The following is a 12,836-nucleotide window of genomic DNA, read 5'->3' on the forward strand; positions in this document are numbered from 1 at the left end:
AAAAAGCTGTCGGATAAGCGCGGCTCCGTGCGCGAGCTTTTCCGGTTGTTGAATAGCGCGATCGCGCGCGATTCCGGATCGCTAATACGAATGCGCGACCGATAATCCGATTTAGTTTGATGAATCAGGGGCTCTGTGTGAACAAGTAAATGGGGTGATATGATCTATATATCATCTGACAACGTGTGTATCTAAGTATTATCATTGTGCATAGTGTGTCGACCTGATGCTGGTATTTTGCTCTTTTGTACTTTTACAAAGTAATAAACTTTTTAAGAAAGGCTGTTCCCAAAAGGAACAAGTTATGTCCAAGTCCATGATGGTCTATTTTGTAAGGATAATAAAACTCCAAACAATGAAAACTGCAACGTGGAATTTGTGTTGTTGTTTTTATGACCGGATTGTGCACCCCTCTATTAAAAATCAGAGATGGGAAAATGCAGCTTCTAATTAGGATGCTTTAAGTACAGGGTTATACATCCTGAAACATATAAGTCCGGGCATGTCCTGTTGTTTTCTTAGGAAACAATAAGAATGGCTCTTTAATTCAAGTCAAATTGGATTTTTATTTTATGGGGAGTATTTGTGACCCAAATATACAGAATTATTTTTGGGAAGCAATAGTTGTACAGTGGGCCAGGTTATATTACATTTATTAGGAAACCCTGTATACAATTTACAATTTACATACAGCACTGTTCTGCTCTATGGAGAGGGGAAGGAAAGAACAACGGAGCAGCACCCCACTGCGTTCTCTCACCTTCACTTCTATTACGATCGTTCGCCCTCCATCGTCCGTGAATGCGCCAGAACGGTCGTTCAGATGATGGACGAGGAGCACTGTACACACACAAGATTCCCATCCGATATCAGCCCTAAGCCGATTATCGGACGAGAACCACTGAACGCGCGTGTGTGTGTACCTAGCCTTAGCCTCACATATGTTTACCAACAGAAACTAATCAGAAGCCATCCTGTACAGATCTGCATCAACAGAGGAAATGTTTTATTGTTATTGGTTAGTGCATGGTAAAGATAGCACAGAAGAATAAAAAATCTTTGTTAAATATGGATGTAAGTAAGCTATGGCATAGAAACGTATGTAAATGTGCAGGGTAATGTCTATTAAAAATGCTGACTGTTCACACAGAATTAAACCATGTATGCAATTTTTTAAAAATTATTCTATTACACTTTTGATTATATAGTCCCTCACCTAGATTATATAGTCCCAGCACCTAGACTGATGAACGTTTATCATTTATAATGAATTCCATAATTGTTCAAATTGCATGAAAGTCATTTTTAGTGGAATGCTGTCACATATGTAATAAATACTGTAATAAATTCCTACATAGTTCCTTTACTAATAAAGGCAAGAAATTGATTAAAATGAATTATAAACCCAATAACAGTTGCAGTGGTCATTACTATTGAGCTACTTTCTCAGTTTTCTGCTAACCATCTCGATGCAATAAATATTTAAATTAGTACCCATGGCTGATGAATTTACAAATGTATTTCATATTCAGTATATAGTACAGTATTTTATGCTCTGGAAAATTTATAGACAAAACGAAATGTGATAAAAAGCCAATCTGTTATTTGGTCATTACAGTACCGATACTGTGCTAGTCAATTCTGCTGCCAGCTGAATATTGATGTGATTTCAGTAAAATGTGACTACAATTAAACTCATGAAAAAAACAACTTATCAGACTTTCTACAGCAGTTCTTGGGGAACCTCTTTAAAAAAAACCCTCAGGTCTTCAGGGAACCCCTATTTAAATTTACTATATTCAAAACTCAGAGTGCATTACTGTGGTGCTCAGTAGGAAGAATGCCTCTTATTTGTTGGCCATTGGGAAGAATGTCACCATTACAGATAGCCAAATATGTTGCCGCTATATAAAACCTGTTTATCATCATCATTATTATTATTATTATCATTATTATTAATATTATTATTAATGGTATTAATATTCATATTAGCCCAAAAGATCAATGGTATAAATAAACTGACCTGAGAGTCATACATTTTTTAATGTTCAACGAACACCTAGCAACCTCTGGAGGAACCCTGGGGGTCCATGAAACCCTGGTTGAGAAACACTGGTCTAGAGTGTTATAGTATCACCACTCCTGTTTCCCTAATAAGAATCCTAATCCCCAGACTTGATTGGACTCAAGGACATGGAAAGCCCTGAAGCTACTGGATCATTATGGCAGCCTGGAACTAGCCTGGAATTCGAAAGTTGAACTCAGTAATGAAAGATACGTGTTTACACAATACAGATTTCCCCTAATTACAATATAAATGACTGAATAAAAAGAAATTAAACCCGAAACTGCCCAAAAAAAAACACTTACCTTCCATCCCGCAGGGCAGTCTGAGCCATCTGGGGGTGTCTTGCATCTGGTGCCGCGTTGTCCCGGCATCCGCCCCGGAGCCGGAACTCCGGGCGCCGCTATCCTCTCCTCTTCTTCCGGCTTTCTTATACTATGTCACCCGACCCAGGCGCAAGATCAGGTGACGTAGGATGAAAAAAAAATTGCAGATCTCACTGCGCATGCATGAGATCAGCAAATTCTTCTATTTGCGCAAAAAGGCTCCTGCTGCGCATGCCCAGGATGCTCGGGCATGCACGGAAGGAGCAACCAAAAGCCTCCTAGGATACATGACGTAGGTATCCCGGGAGGCTTTGCGTTCCCATTCATTCTTGATCGCCTAGGCAATTGAGAGACAAAATGAGTGTTGCACCTAAAAAAAACAAAAAAAAAAACAGAATTTTTACCCTAATTAAAAGGGTACCCTTTTATGTAAAGTGAAATTTCTAAATTTAGGTATGCTTTAATTTGCTTGTTTAATTATTTTGTTTCAATACTGTGTTATTCAATTCTGAAAAAAAAGACTTCGGAAATACAAGAAATTTACCCACCTACAGCTGGCATATTTGAAAGGGCCACATAACTGGAATTGTGGACAATCCTGGTTTTAAAAGTTGCTTTCAGTGCTGGTTCATCAAAGCACGGGTAAACTGTCCTGGCAGATGACGGTTCTAGCTCTGATCCCACTAGGATTCTGCAGACAGAAATAAAGAACCAAATTAACAGATTAGGAGCAAGTGTTCTCAAATTAAATGCTAATACATTTTGTGTCAGTTGGAAATCCTAATATATATTGTGTCAGTTGGATTTGTGTCCCTTTTAGATGGACAATATGATAAAGTTGTGTCCTTTTCAACCTTTTACTATTAAATGAGTCATTTATACACAGACCCCGTGGTAGCGACAAATCTCCAAACGAAAAGTTTGTTAAAGTTCAAGCTTATTGCTCAGCTCCCACCAGCCTTTAATCTTTCCCTTCAAATGTCCCTATCTAGGAGTATCTTCTTTTTAATATCTGGCATTTTTTTAATAGTAAAATGTCATCTGGGTTGTCATCTTCATTCCCTCTGCTTGAACGGTGTTGGGTGGTCATTAATGATCCATGGGATTTAGGGTGGCTGACGATGCCTCCACAGGGACTGTATCCTTGACATTGGGTTTGCAAGAAGTGGGTTGGACAATGCTGGAAGTCATTTAATCCAGAGAAAAGTCAGCATTTGACCACAAAGTTGTGGGATCTTTGAAGGCCAGTGATGGGGCAAAAGTGAAGGGTAGCTAAAGTTGTTTTTTCTTCAAAACTTACGGGCAATGGATTTTTAAGAGAACATTGGAACTGGTTTTACTGTAATAAATATAAGTTACTTCTGTGGGTACAGTCTGTGCCAAGGATAAGGAAGGATTTTATTCTTTCCCAAATCTTTGAACAATGCACAGCAGAATGTACATTTGTATCAGGCTCTAAACCTTCCTAAAATGACAACTGCTGTGTAAGTTCTTAACTCTTTCCATTACGTGTTTTTTAATCTTTAAAGCTATAATTTTAAGATTGTGCCATGATTGCTCATATTATTCTTTGCGTACTAATGACTTTGCACCTTGTTGAGTTTTAATCCCATATCCTAATAACTGTGAATTACTATATATCGCTTACAAGGATCAACGAGAGCCAAATTTCATTCTGAAAGAACATTCTATTCTAAATGTAAATGTTTTACAAAAAATCAAAATTTTTCCTATTTTCCCATTTAGAACTTTAGAACTACTATAAGATATATCAGTGACTTCAATGCATATCATAACATAAATATTTAGAGTGTTGATTCCAGGGAATGTCAGAGAATAACAGCTGTCGTCTGTATATAATGTGTGATTTGGTGTCCCTCCAGTAAATTCTCTGCAAATGTATGTTAGTAATTCATATAACACCAGATACAGCCATGTAAATGTATCATTAAAGGATTCCTTACTGAGAGAATTAAAAGGTTCTTTTTGTAACCTGTCATTCTGAAAATGCTAGTTCTTTTGCTATCATTCAGTTTTAATCTCTTCCAAACACCCAGACCTAGTTGCAAATGTTTATGCTGCACAATATTTGCCCATCAAACCTGAAATAAATATGCTAAAACTAATTTTGGAACACACACTAATAATATGATTATGTTTTTTTTTATGTTGCAAAACTTAGACAAGACAAAACTTTGTCAAGTAAATAGAAATTGTAGTAAATTGAAGTAAATAGTAAATTGTGTCTGAAACAGCAATGCAATGAAAAATGCTGATACTTAAAATTGTCCATAGCCATCAATGTCCATAGAGTTAACCATGGATAAAGCTCTGAAATGATTCCACGTGCATGGCGATACACAGTATGTGTTATACATTGGATGTTTACCTATGAATGTATGCTCTGGTGGTACACATAATTAGGTATGTGCATGGGGGCAGTGCTGTGGATCACTTCAATTAAAAAAATAATTAATTCTTTGCAACATTATGTTTTTATTAGTTTTATATCTTACTTCTTATTTATTACTTACTTCTTATTTATTACTGCATTTATTTGACTGCTGAACCCCTAGATGATAGTATAGTGCAATTGGTAAGTCCCTTGATTTGTTTTATTTGTATTTTTTTAATATTATGACTATTAGTTTTTAAGCTCACTCTTTTGTTATTATAGAGGAACTGGGAATCCCCTATATTATAGTGTAGTGCAGGCGACAGGTCATTTTTCTGGAGACATAAGAGGTCTTTTAAACTCCTGATGTCTCCCTGCAGAGCTTACAAACAAATTAAATACATGTTTGTATGGTTTATTGAATACTTGTAGTTGATAGCAAGAATCATTTTAAATTTATTGTAATTATTATCTAATATTTATTGAAAATAAAAAAGAGAAAACTCACACACTGTATGCCTTGCACATGGTGGAAAGCTCCATAGAAAATCAAGATATCCACATGAAGATTCCAAAAAACATGCAGATAGGTCATTACCTTACCAATATATATTAGATTTATTTAATCCTGTTTGGGCTTCCACGATATCTGGGCTTTCTATTTCCATCGATTGGATTCATCTTTACCTTGATGGGGTTCAAAGAACTCTCCGATCCTGTATTTACTTCTACTTGGATGATTTCTGACCCTAAAAGCATTCAAAAATTGGCCCTTTTGTTTTTCAGCCCTGTAGTGTCCTGCCATCCCTACGCCCCCAGCATCGCTATCTGTGGTCTGTAATCTTGAAACTACAGGTTCAACTTTGTTATCCAACCTTTATTGTTATATATGGATATATGATCTCTGCCAATCATTCCTGAGGAAACAGCTAAAATTGTTGAATGAACCCCCCTCACTGTACAATGAATTTGTGAGAGATTTTCCCTTTGGAGGGGTGATTTTTTGTTTGAAAGGGTACTGATGATATTGAGATAAATAAACCATAGGTATATTGATACTGATCTGTTTTTATTGTAACACATTGTCTTAAAATGTTTGAAATAAAATGTTCTTGTATGATTTTATACTTAAGTAAGTCCTTGAAAGTTACGCTTTTCTGAACCTCTCTGTTCTTGTTCTTATAAAATAATCCTGTGTACACACATCAGATAATCGGGAACTACAGTCGTGCTTGTCTGACAAGAATCTGATAGGCAGCGGTTGCCCAATTTTGTTGATCAATCTGCCATGGTGGATCAATGAACAACAATTAGGAACAACATGTATGCATTTCAACGGAGGAAAGCACAGCGGGGAGCCACACACTTGTCTTCTTCTCTCCCCTCTGCATTGAACTGATGGCAGAAATGTGCTTGTTCATTTATCTGTCACTGGAAACAATCTTTCATGATTTTTTCCAATGACAAAAATGCTATGTGTGTCATTAGTCTTAGGGGTCAGTGACCCAAAATAATAAAGCCGGAGGGTTAGCATGACAGCCAAGTAACCAGTAATTTCAGAATGAAAGGTAAGCAGTGGAAGTTCTATGTAATCTCAAGACAAGTTTCTTTTCAGGGTTTGGTCACAGCTGTGTCAATGTGCATGCATTTACAACCAGGGGTCCCCAACCCCCAGTCTGCAGCCTACTGGAGGCCGTCTGACAGGTGGGCTGCGGCTCTGGCTGGTGCATCCCCCAGCGGGGTCAGGGGAAGGGCCCAGCTTGGGGGGGGGGGCACCAGCCAAAGCCGCGGACCATGTCTTCCGTATTCATCGCAGGCTCAGGAAAGTGGGTGGGTCCAGAGACACCCTCCCATCGCAGGCTCAGACCTGCAATGGGGGAGTGGGCTGGTTCTGGCATTATGACATCACACTGGGGGGGAAGTTTCTTCCCCTTTGAGTGACACACGGTTCCCTACGCATTTGCAGTCCGGAGCCCGTGAATTTAGTGATCTGTGAGCTCCAAAAGGTTGGCGACCACTAATTTACACAACACATTTTGCTGCACTAAGGGATGCTGTGAGAGCAGCTCATGCTTATTGAACAGGTTTGCAGCTTACCTTAAAGTGACTAGAAGATATTTACCTCTCCTGTCACTTGTGATGCCGAACACCGTCAATATTGTGACCTGTAGTTATGTTGGGATTGGTATGAGAAACCAATTAGAGCAGCAAGGAACATTGACTGACACTCTAGGAAATAATGTTTTTCTGAAGAAACTTCAGCTTGGGATTCCTCTTCAATTAGAGTTTGATTATTGGCAAGTTTTATTTAATAAAATTTTTGCATTAACATTCTAAAAATAGGCATGACTTGTTTTTGGGGCACATTACATTAGTATTATGACTTTTTTTGTAAAAAGTACATTACCAATAATCTCATACGTTTTTTTTTAAGTGCAACACTCTTTTCTTTTCTTTAAAAGGGTGCAGCCCCGCCCCTAATTGAATGAATGGGAGCGCAAAGCCTCCCAGGATACCTACGTCAGGCATCCCGGAAGGCTCTTGGGTGCTCCTTCTGCGCATGCCCGAGATGCCTTTTTGTGGAAAAAAAATTGCCAATCTCACGCATGTGCAGTGAGATTGGTAAGTTTTTTTTTTAAACCTGCGTCACCTGATCTCCCGCCTGGGTCGGGTGACTTAGAAAGAAGAACAGGAAGAAGAGATAAGGATGGCAGCACCCGGAGTGCCGGGTCACGGACGGAAGCCACAAAGACATGGGAACTGACCTCTGGATGGATCAGACTGTCTTGTGTGATTGAAGTAAATGAATTTGTTGTTGTTTTTGGTACTTTTGGGTTTAGTTCCTCTTTAAAGAGGAAAGCAAAAAAATAAATCTGTGATCGGGCAAGTTCATTACTGTAGAAGGGGCAGGTGATGTCCTGGGGGTTGCCAGGATTATGTCATCCCAGCCATACCAATCAAGATGGTCAAAGATCATAACTGGGAAAAGGAGAAGAAATAAGATGGTGGCACGCACAATGAAATGAGGACAGCTAAGGCTTAGTCTACATGGACTGTTTCCCCAGCATTTAACCCGAGGCTTTTAAAGCCCATGTTTGAAATCCCTATGCATTCCAATAGGCTAATCTACACCAGGACACATCAGGGCACGTTTGTGAGCGTTATCTTAAAATTAAAACGCTGGATAAAATGAAAATGCTTGAAAACGCTTCCATTGAACTCAATGGAGGCTTTTTCAAGCGTTTTTAAGCTTTTATGAAAGCTTTTATTGAAAACAATGGAGGCTTTTATAAACATTTTTCAATACATTTTAGAAGGACTTTGGACTCTGGAAGCCCCCTTTAATAAGGAGACTCCAGGATCTCCACCAACCCACCCTGAGGAATGAATGCAAGGGTACATAAAACCCCTTACTCTATACCTGAAAGGGTTAAAATATGTGTAAAAAAATCGGATGAGGCTTTAATGTTAAATTATTTTTTAAATGTATGTGTTTGTGTAACTAAACATTTTTTTTACAGGTTATCCCAATGACAGGATGATTTCCAGGGCTGCAATGAGCACAGCCCTGGGACTCTTCTTGACGGTGCTCTGTGGTTACTCCCACAGCCCTAGAGGAGCTGTGACATGTGTTCTATATCTGTAATACATGTCACAGCTCCTCTAGGACTGCGGGAGTAATCAGGGGAGCAGAGCTGTCAGCATAGCAGAGCTCTGCTGACTGCTCTGCTCCCTGATTGGCTGAAGAAAGGGAAATCCTGATGATGCTTGAGCTGTCATCAGGGTTTCCTATTTCTCAGCCAATCACAGAGCACTAGAGATGAATAGAGAAGAGCCTCCTCCAATTTTTTACACATATTTAACACTTTCAGGGAATGAGTAAGGGGTTTACGTACCCTGTACTCAGTAAAACTTTTATAAATGCTTATGTAAAATCGCGGCAATTGGCGGTAAAACGCGTCATAGGCGTTTATAAAAGTTTTTTTGCGTTTTAAAGCTGTTTTTAAGCACTTTCACAAGTTTTAAACACTTGTAAAAGTGCTTAAAAACGCATATAAACGTTATAGGAACGTTTATTTGCGTTTTTAAAATAGTTCATGTAGACCCAGTCTAAGTTCATTTTACAAATTGCAATCAGGCAGGGAAGGGTATTATATTACAGGAAAGACATTGTTATTCCTGCTGTAATAAGAAACTCTGCATGATTGCAATATTTAGGGTGAAGCATTTAGTTCCAATTTAAATAGGGAAGCATTAAAGCAGGAACAGTTTTAGAAAATTTTGGGCTCCAGGCAAATAAGAAATGGGGCCCCACATGAACAGCATTGAACCCCTTGCCATTCTGTCACTTACAGCCATTAGAAAGGTGGCCTGCTGGACATATAACTGACCCTGCATGGGAGAAGATGTAAAAAGAATCAGAGGGAATGTTTAGGTAATACTAAAGCTACGTACACACGTCAGATTTTTATCGCCCGATAATCGGCATCGGCCAATTATCGGGCGAAAATCTGGCGTGTGTACAGTCGGTGTCGTCCATCGTCCGGACGACCGACCTGCCGGATCCACGGACGATGGACGACAGCCGATCGTAATGAAAGTGAAGGGGAGAGCGCTCAGCAGGGTGCCGCTCCGTCGCTCTCCCCCTCCCCTCTCCATAGAGCATGAACGGTGCTGTATGTACAGTATCGTTCATGCATCGTGCACTCCCTTGTCGTTGGAAAGGATCGTGAAAGATCCTTTCCAACGACAAAAATTGGCAGTGTGTACACAGCTTAAGTATAAAAGGTCACATACATTTTTTGTGAACTTTCTGAAACTGAAAAAGGGTAAAGGCTTTCACCACTAAATAAACTCACAACTCCACAACTAAACAATGCTCTGTTTCTCATTAATGTTCTGTACAAGCTGACACCAGAACCTTTCAAAATGCTGTAACCTTTTTTTGTATAACTTCTTGGATATAATTATACTTTATAACTAGTCGGTCAGTACAGTATTTGAAACAGATTATTTTCAGCAAAGAGGTATAAAACGTTTAATTCGTATGAATAAGAACAGAGGTTAGAGGTCCTTCTGATACAGCTGTGAGATTTTTGTACAATACATCCAATGCCTAGTATATATAATATGTACAAGAATAATAGAAAGAACCAAAGCACAAAGTACAGAAACCAACCACCAGCTTCCTTTACTACTGATTTCTGATCATTGAAAGCTCAATGTCTGGTTTCTTTGGGTTGCTGCACTGTAATTTGCCTTGCTGAATAATCCTGTTCCCCTATGGTGTTTCTAGAATTAAATAATCTATGAAAAGAATCCTCATGTAAAATGTTTACTAGCCTAATCTGATACATTTGATAGGATGAGAAGCTAGCACAAAAGTTCTTGGTGTGCAATTTTCAGAACTTTTCAGTACTCTAAACAGTTAAATTCCTTTGAGTGTTACTAACATTCTGATGCACCCTAAGACTTAAAGTAGAAGTAAACCTTTACAGTTTTTGGAATCCCAAATGTTGTTTTTCATAAAGTGCATGTATGATTTTGTTACACAGTACATTTGCCCTATGTTGTAGAATAACCTAAACAGAGTGATCCCTCCAGTACTAACTAATACTGGTACGTTTATTTTCTTCTGGTCTTCTTCTGGATTTAAACTCTTCAGCCTTCAGGATGAATGCACAAATTTACACATAAGATTCACTGTGGTGTTTATTTCTGCTTTAACCCAAGCCCCCCCCCCCCCCCCAGCTATCTGAACCATTACCACATACACCAATCCCTAAAATGTATACTGGCTCTTAATAAACCTTTTAAAAATAATTAACTCTTAATCTTGTCCTCAAAGGGAAAGTCCTGACAGATCCATGTTCGACTGACCACAATAGAGGTGAAGGAGGAGGGCACAGTGAGGTGCCGCTCGCTCATTCTCTTACCTTACCTCTCCATAGAACAGAACGGCGCTGTGTGCACAGTGCTTGTTCATTCATCTGATACTCATGAAACATTGTTTACAGTGACAATAATTAAGCGTGTGTATACAGCCTATAATACCATGTATTGTGGGCCGCAGAAATCTTGGGCTACAGACACAAGTACTTTGTAATGAATATTTTGTCATGGGTAGTCCATTTCTGTATCCTTACTTTGTACCTTTTTCTTGGATCCAAAATGTATGTACACAAGCATTTTATCCCCCATATCTCATTCCTATCTCATTTATAATAAATGGGCTGCTTTATTGCAGGTTTTTGTGTACGTGTAACACCCCCCAACAGAACAACTGAGTGCGGCTGAAGTTTCATCTTGACTTTACCAGCTATACATTTTATTGGATTTTAAAACTACTAGCTGAAAAACAGTGTTTGTAAGTTTTGCATTTTTGGCACAACAAACTGCACAACTCCACAGTAGGGAGCAGATAGGAACTACTTTAAAGTTTTTGTCACAGTATTTGTCCCTTTTAGGGATATTGAACCAATGACAGGAAGTGAAATCTCTCCATTATCAATGGACGTTTTAAACCTAACCTACTCTATCTAAAAAAGGTAACTTCGTCTTCAGATATATTTTAGGTATTACAGTTAGGTCCACTCCCTTCTCCATCCTGTTATTGGGCAGTGACTGAGCACATATGTAATTTTCTAACACTTTCTTTTATCCCCACCTAAATTGACCTAACATAATCCAACTAACTTTTACCTTCCACATTTCCATACTTACTAAGGTCCAAAGAACCAGGTGTGGCATATATTTACACCCCTTGTCACAAGTCCTGTTCTGCTGTTTTCTACTCTTTTCACACCTTTAATAACCCCTCCTTCTGCTTCATTACCCATGCTGCATCAAAAACCTTTTCTTCAAGATGGCCAAGTATAGACTGCATCAAAACTGACAACCTATTGACAATTCTAGATAACTGCATGTCTCTAGCTTCAATGAGATCAATGGCCCTGTAGAACTGATTTAAAGACTTCTTCTGGGCCAATGATTGAGTAGGTACACAAGCTGCAAAACAAGTGGTTAAGGGTTACAGGTAGCTACAATGCCTATGTGGCATATTTACTAAATTGCTTTTCGGATAGATTTTCACATTTTAAATTCACTTCTCTGAAAACAATAACTTCAAAAGTCATGGTATAGATAGAGTTAAGAATGTCATGACAATCTTCAAATCCAGAGATAATAGACACAAAAGCCTCTATACATCAGGTACAATTATTATTAATAAACAATATACACAGTGTTGGAAATGTGACAAAAATCAACAATTTCATATCTCCAGGAGCTACAATAGATTTATAATACAGATATGTATTTTCAGTACAGACTACCTGTGAAAGCAGTTTCTATTTTTATGTAAAAAATAAACTTCCCTCCATTAATCTTGAAAAAATGGCACAGGAAAATCATGTACCTGCCAATTTAATAAATAACACTGCACTGGTCATAACTATGGAAAGATATTGAAGCTTTCAGACAGATGATATTCAATTATATTAATGTTGCAATCATACAAATGGCCATCATAACAAGCGGGAAAAAACATTTTGTGGGAAAGTTAACATCACCATTTTCATTTACTATTTCAGAAATACAAAACATTCTTTTCATTCTGGTAACAATCTGGTATATTAGAAATTAAATTGTTTTTGTTAAACTTGAAACCTCAGCTTTACATTTGAAGTATATGTTGTGATCTATGGTAATTTTTTTTTTTGTTAAACAGATATGCAAATATAATTAAAGTAGAAATTGTTCCAAACTGGAAATATGGTAAAGCTGGCATTTGTGAGGACAGTCGAAACAAACTTGACAGTGCCTGTAAAGCTCTGAAAAAATATCACACAGCAGATGCTGGGCACCAGTAACCATCCAAAGAAGGGGCATTCTTCCCACTGAACTTCAATATAACAGAATTTTCTTCAAACTGACTACCTGTGTAAAGTAGCCCTTCATTCATCAATGCAAAAAGAAGCCTCACCCACTGACCACCAACCTAAAGGGGCATCTCTCCCGTTGCTAAATGCATAGGATTAACCTCTCCCGC

General features: G+C 38.3%; 1 protein-coding gene across 2 annotated transcripts in view; it reads right to left on the reverse strand.

Moving 5' to 3' along the window:
• Positions 1 to 12,836, reverse strand: part of LVRN (laeverin) — a 62,238-nt gene that overhangs the window by 31,545 nt on the left and 17,857 nt on the right. For both annotated transcript variants that reach the window (XM_072416059.1, XM_072416060.1), the window contains exon 2: positions 2,940 to 3,082. In XM_072416059.1, the coding sequence (XP_072272160.1) occupies positions 2,940 to 3,082 (143 nt within the window). The remainder of the gene's footprint in view (positions 1 to 2,939; positions 3,083 to 12,836) is intronic.

The sequence above is a fragment of the Pyxicephalus adspersus genome, chromosome 6 (assembly GCF_032062135.1).
Source record: "Pyxicephalus adspersus chromosome 6, UCB_Pads_2.0, whole genome shotgun sequence".
NCBI classification, from domain to species: domain Eukaryota; kingdom Metazoa; phylum Chordata; class Amphibia; order Anura; family Pyxicephalidae; genus Pyxicephalus; species Pyxicephalus adspersus.